General features: G+C 45.3%; 1 protein-coding gene across 1 annotated transcript in view; it reads right to left on the bottom strand.

Annotated features, from left to right (window-relative positions):
* The window catches only part of ZNF592 (zinc finger protein 592), a 40,381-nt gene continuing 33,486 nt past the window's right edge, over window positions 1-6,895 (bottom strand). Inside the window, exons 7-9 of the mRNA XM_009323849.1 lie at window positions 6,307-6,419; window positions 2,593-2,728; window positions 1-1,223 (exon numbers count right to left, since the gene is read on the bottom strand). Of these exons, the coding sequence (XP_009322124.1) occupies window positions 687-1,223; window positions 2,593-2,728; window positions 6,307-6,419 (786 nt within the window). The 3' untranslated portion in view covers window positions 1-686. The remainder of the gene's footprint in view (window positions 1,224-2,592; window positions 2,729-6,306; window positions 6,420-6,895) is intronic.

Here is a 6,895-nt window from a genome sequence, read left to right as displayed (position 1 = left end):
AGCCGTGCTCACCCAAGAAGACGGGGGCTACAAAATTCTCTTTCAGGATGATTCAGGTCCAAGACATTTCATTAAATTGCCTTTTGGAAAATAAGGTTGTTATTCGGGCAATTAAGGAAAAATCAGCACAACTTACAGCTTGAACCCGTCCCGCGTAACGCAGAAGATCCCGGATCGGCCAGCACGGTCCTGACAAGCGTGTTTTGCTGAGACAGCGTTATGAGTTAAAATGAGTAAAACAAAGGCAGGATGGGAGGAGAAAAAAGAAGCCATAAATAGAAGGAGAAAGAAAGCGAGATAGGGAAGGCAAGGCCGGGGCTCCGGGCAGAGGCTGAGGCAGTGCACACTCGAAGGAAGAGAGCTCATCTTAAGGAAACTGCAGCTGCAGAAAGTGCTCCTTGATCCTCAGGAGTTGGACAAGCTCCAGCGAGGATTCTCGCCCTGCTTTCCCTTTTCACCTCTCCGGTCTGGCAGAGAGTTAGTGCTTAGGATGCAATGGCAGGTTTGTTTTTTTTTTTCTTTTTTTAAATTTCCCTTACAAATAGAAGTTAACGGAAAGCAATGTCCATCCCAAGAAATCAACAGAATATTTCAAAGATTCGCCCCATCCCCACCCCGTATTTTGAGTAAAAACCCCCCAACAAAAAACCCCCGACCAACCAAAAGGGTTTTTTTGTTTTTAAGTCTTAAGAGACTGAATGATTGTTCTGCGAGGTGCTATTGGGACCCTCCACGCCACACGTCTGACTGTGTTCGCAAAGAGCAGAGTCACTTCTGCACTCTTTGCATTTCAGGTTTTCTTCTTCCGCCGTAGTGTTCATCCTGCCATTATACCCCTCATGTCCGTTCTCGCTCATCTCCCTTTCTAACTTCTGCCTTTCGTCGTCTTCCTCCTCCTCCTCCTCCTCCTCTTCTTCCTCCTCTTCCTCCTCCTCCTCTTCTTCTTCCTCTTCCTCATCTTTTACTTTATGAACAATGAAGAGGTGTCTGTTCAGAGAGATGTGAGAGGTGTAGCACAAGCCGCAGAACAAGCACTGGTAGGTGGAGCTGTCTGTCTTGTGCCGAGGTATGTGTTCCTGAAACTCAGTACTGATGTCTGTCGCAAATCCGCATTTAGCGCATTTCCAATGCGCTTTCAGTTTTTTGGCTGGCGGCGCGTCTGAACCCGCAGCGGTCTCTGCCTGACCCAGCTCATCCATTGCCATCCTCTTTGGAGATTTTGCCTTAAAAAAATAAGATACAAAAGTTACTTTATTGTTCAAGCCCGCGGAAGAGTAAGTGCTAAATTCCACACGCGTATCTGAAGACACCCGAGGGTGAATATGCATCGGTGTTTTGATACAAACTAAACGAAGCCGTGCCTAGGGACTCCTGCTGCACTGCCTTTCCTGCCAGTACCCAAACACCTCACCCCAACATGCAGGATCTCAGCTGCTGTCCTGCGACGTGAGATGGGAGATCCGGGAGGGGTTGGCTGGGCAGAAACGGGATGGGGAAAGAGAATGTGAACTTGGTGTGGGAAGGAGGAGCCCACAGAGCAGGGAGAGCCGAGGGACACGGGGACGGTCATTAGCCCAGACAATGCTTCTCAGATTTAACTCTGAACATTTTCCCCTCCCCTCAGGCTTTTTCTTCATGGCATCTCCCATTAACTCATCCCCTCTGTCTTATAATCCCGCAGCGCGCTTCTCCCCCCATGAGGATGGCTCGCTTGCCTATGCCCCTTCATGTGATTTTGTTATCTCCTTATCCAGCAGCACTGAGCAGTCTTTGTTTAGGATACAGCTTATCGGCTTGTCTGTGCAGACCCAGCTGGAGCCACGCGAAGCCACCGCCCGCCCCCGTTTAGCCGGGTGCCCTGGTACGTCGGCTCTGCTTGGGGGAAGCAGCCACCGGCTCATGGAAGTGAATTCTTGAGTTACCCCAGGTTTCCTTACGGCATAAATACAGAGGGGAGTCAGTCTTGGCTGCGATCTGTCAATGCTAGGGTACAGACGAATGATAAATTGCAGTGATACGGAAAACGTACGTCTGTTTTTAAAGGAAATGGAGCAAAGAAGCCCTATCAGCCAATCCTCCGCTCCAAACCAACCCGCAATAAAATTAGTTGAACAGTTACATTTGCTGAAAAAAGTTACACAGTCCTACTTGGGAGGAATGCAGTTCTCATAGATCTAATAAGTATTTTAAAACAGAAATCTTTTGTCACTAGCAGAAAAAACAAGGGAGAAAGAGGAAAAATGTACCAGGCTCATGAACAGAGTGGCAGGGGAGAACAAGGGTAATAACAAACCTACATTAGACCTGGTTACAAAGTAGACTTAGACAAGGACAGTAAAACACAGGGCCACACGTTCAAGAATATCTTGAAAAATGCAAGATGCGTTGCCCTGGTGCTGCTGCAGCTCAGCTGCGCTTTCAGTTCTGATCCCGACACTGCCAGAGAGAAGCAAACTGGATGGAGTTGAGAGGAGGGGAAGGAAATCTGCCGTAAGGACGAGAGGGCTTGACTGCCGCAAGGCTGCGGCTCGACCCCAAGTGAACAGCTACTCGCCAGGTACATTTATTTTTCAATGAAAATATATCAGTTACTTCTGCTGTGTCTCTCTCTGGAGCTTTTGCTTTGGCCATCTGGGATAAGTCTGGGTTTTTGATGCCGTGCATGAGGCTGATGTGATTCTCCAGCATGAACGGCTGAGGAAATGTCTGATTTTCATCTGTGCAGTACCTTGGAAATACAAAAAGGAAGAAAATTTATTAGAGGAAATGCCCAGCTGTTCGTTTCCATCCAAACAGCTCTTCGTTACGTGCCAAACCAATAGGTGTCATTGGAGACAGACACTGGTGAGTAATGTACTATTAGATTACCAAAATACGCAGCAAATCATCATTTTAATAATAAAACATTACACCTGAGAGAAATCTAGAACAGTTTAGAATTTACGACAGTAATCAGGAATGAGAATGAAAGTAGGGCACGTCTTACAGTGCTAAATAAATACAGGGACTAGTGGAGATCAGGTCCCCTGTGATACATGCTACACAAGTACAAGATGAATAATCAAGATGAAAACGCATGGGAGAAGAACAACTCTCAGATGAGAGACCTGCGCACACAGGGACCTCATGACTTGTGTTACACCGAGGAGGCCTGCAGCACAACCGGGTTCTGCATGCAGCGTGCCCAAGCACCAGTGCAGCATCCCATCCACAAGACCATGGGTATCATAACACACTTAAAATTCTTACAGAGCCGCTGAACTTCCAACTTTGATAAGAATAACCTAGGCAGAAGCACTCATGAATGCATCGTCTACATGTAACTATTCACGTTAAAACTTGGTAGGGTTCAAGGGCTGCCAGAGACCATGGTTGACATTTCAAACGGAGATGTGAAGGGGATGTGCCATCTGTTAACCTTCACTCATGGAGGACCGAGGCCTACTGGAAGCAAGTGCCAGGTCTGGCAGACGCATCAACCACCCCCCCGCAGCATGGTGAAGTACACAGAGGTCTCCGTTAGCAACTGGGAAACCCAGGACTGACTTTGTACTCTTCTGCTGCCTGCCAGCGTGACACGGGGAAGGTCCACCAGCTACGCATCGACCCGAGCAATGAGGCAAGTAACACCAGACTTCTCCGAAATGCACAAATTGCAGTTGAAATGTAGGCAGCAAGGGATGAAAAGCAACAGAGAGGAGATGAAGTGTCTCTGGGCAACAAAGACATCTTTTAAAAGGAGAGAAGAAGATCCCTACTGATCTTCCAGTAACTAGACGGAAATTAAACAACAGTCACTAATGATGTGAAAAGGCAGACGTGCTCATTGAATACTTCTGTTTTTTAACAGGAACTGCTTAGATGATAAATCAATATTTAATAATGACGGAATTTTTCTCCCTCATTGGAGGAAAGATGAGAGGTTATTAGGTGGTATTTATCAAAAATAAGTATGTTGAAAATCAAGCGTTCCAGACAGTTTGTACTTAAGCTTTGGAAAATAAGAGCAAGTTCTCATAAAAACAGCCAAGTGAATTATGAAAGAAAATACAAAAACCATCAGAATATTTTGCAGTTTGTCCTAATTTAGAATTCTTTTCGTGTGAGCAGGGACAGATTCTTTCCTAACCTGAATTACTCCAGTGACAAGCTTGGCAGGAGGGTGTTCAAGCAAGTCCTCCATCACTGGTTTCTCCCTACAAATTTAACAGAAGGCAGAGACCTAAGCAGGGCAGGGGGAGAAGGGGAAATCACAGCTTAAAACGTTAGAAGCCAGAGGGCGGTCACCTACAAGACGGCATGCTGGAGTCACAAAAATACTCAACTGTCGGATCAATGACAAATTTTACTCGTGCTTCACATGGAAATCCAGGAGAAGAGGGTGACACGAAGTTAAGGCGTCAAAACCCCTGAAGGGAGTAACAGGTGAGACTGATACAAGCTGCCTGGTGGGAAGAAGGAAAACGGACACCAGCAACCAAGGAAAAAGAAAAGGAGCAGCAGAGAAATGATGCCTTACTGAGCACAGGAAGGAGCTGAGGAGGAGTACAAAGGGATGGGAGGATTTGCGAGCAGCGCAGTCAGGGAGGTGATTTTTAGAACAGTGCTCTGGACAAACTAAGAGGGATCAAAGGGGAGACTGAACAGAAGACCTCAGATCCAAACAAAGAGCAGCCTTTGGAGATGCTGGGACAAGTATTTCAAGGAAGAGGTTTCATCTGAAGAGTGCTGTGGTTTCAGTAAGTCTCCCACTACAATGATTAAAGAGAGCACAACCACTGCCCAATTAAGACTTCATCCACAGATTTTGAGAAGGAGCAACTACAAGCTTGAGAATTAAACACAACCGCAATTCACTTGAATTTGTAGCTGTGCCTTCTCTGCTGTAAATACGGCATGACCGTGGACCCTTGGGTGAAGCTGTGGATCCACAACTGCGTCGTTCTGAAGAGTAGTAGAAAAACTGGACTCCAGGGCCTGTACAAGCTAACGCATACAGGAGGCTGGCACGTCCCAGGTTGTCAGGTATTTCTATACCAATCCTTCTTCCCAGCTAGGCCTTATGTTCATTTTGATTCTGATACACTCTACTTTGAAAACAACTGATCCAGAGAGAACAGATTTATACAAACCAGGCACGCGTAACTCGAAAGACAAACTTAAAGCAGAATAAGCCCACAAACTTAAAGCAGAATGAAACATACTGGGAGCCAACATTTCATCTTCTCCAGAGGTTCCAAGCCAGAGCACAGTTACAAGAAATGGAAAGTTTAGAAATCCTGGCTGAAAAATGCATCAGGAATGTATTCCTATCAGGCCCCAGTGGTGATGCCAATACTTTATCCATTTACTAAAAGCTATTGTGGCTCTCTAGGCAGTCCAAAGAAATAAAGTACACGAGGGATGTACTCTTCAAGACAGGCTTTTAGTAACTTAAGTGCAATAAAGTGACAGCACACTCTTCAGAAACACTTGCATTAAACCAAAATTTTAGTTAAAAAAAAAAAAAAAATCCTCCAACCTACATCACTGCGAACTTCCCTTCCAACACCAATGTGCTTTAATTCTGTTTCAGAAGGATGTCTCAGAATGAGACAGGAAGCAAGTCTGCACGGTCACTCAACATACGACTTATTCTGCAACACTAGATGAGAACGCAGCAAGTTGTAGAGGCAGTTTTGTAAGCCCTGGGCTTTGTCCTGAACTGAGACTGTATTCACAGTTAAAATATGTTCACCAGCAACGATTTTCATTCACTGCTGATTTACATAGCTCGTCTGAAGTCTCCAAATCCATTTTCCAACTTTGAGGTGCGTCTTCCCAAGCAAATCCAGCAAGCTTAATTCTCCATTGCCCTGCAGCTTGTGCAGTCAGTTCTGCCTGTGTAAAGTGGTGGCAAGATCTAGTGCCCTGGTTCATCAGGATTTTACACACTTTTTGTACCATTTTTTCATGGGGAAGGCACAGGAGTGATGCATGACTACACCAACCACGAAGCAGCGAAAGATTGGCCCAATATTTTACTCGCTGTTCCACAAGGGTGCGCAATATAATTCTCATTTTGCACCTGCAGATCTCAAATCAAACCTTACCCTAAGTTTCCAAAGGGCATTGTGCAGTCAAAAGCAAGGACTTATTTTAGCCACCAAGTCTCTCATGTTTAACATATTCTTCTTCTCACTCTCCCTCAGTAACTTATAGCCTGGAGTAGATAGGAGCAGACATGATCTATTACAAAGGGCTTCCAAACTCGAAAGATTAGCCTGTTGTTGAAAACAAATTTGAAAAGTGGCATTCAGTACGTACCAGCAAGTATAAACTTTCTTTGCTGTGTCGTGATTATTGCGGATGTGTCTACGCAGACTGTTGGAGGCATTAAATGAGCGTTCACACTGTCGACAGGGATATCTCTTCATAGACTAGCAGAAGAACAGAAATATCTTTTAATAACAGAGAGACGGAAGGCACTGACTGGATTCTAACATCCCCATGCTCTTCATCTGGACCTTACCTCTCAGGTGCAAAAAATCCCTCTTCCACTGATAAAGATCACTGAGATTTTGGGGTCTCACTTATACTCAGCCCAACAGTTGGCTAATACCAGCACTGGTCTTATAAAAAACAAGGACTAGTTAAAGCACATGCTTGATTTTTTTTTTCTAATAGGAATTGCATTAGCTGCTTCTCCTGTGGGCTCATTTCACTACAGGACCCTCTGCAGAATTAATTCAGTGTAAGGGCCCTTCTGCCTCAGAAGAAGGCAGGACCCCAGTGTGAAGTACAAGTCCACTTACCCTTCTCTCTCCTCATAATTCAGCACAATAAAAGGGCAAGATGTTAAAGAACAACACATAGTCCTGCTTGTTATCCACTTATGATATCCACGTCTCCCTAC

This window comes from Pygoscelis adeliae, unplaced genomic scaffold (genome assembly GCF_000699105.1).
Source record: "Pygoscelis adeliae isolate BGI_AS28 unplaced genomic scaffold, ASM69910v1 Scaffold365, whole genome shotgun sequence".
NCBI lineage: Eukaryota > Metazoa > Chordata > Aves > Sphenisciformes > Spheniscidae > Pygoscelis > Pygoscelis adeliae.
This window is presented reverse-complemented; position numbering and strand designations above follow the sequence as displayed.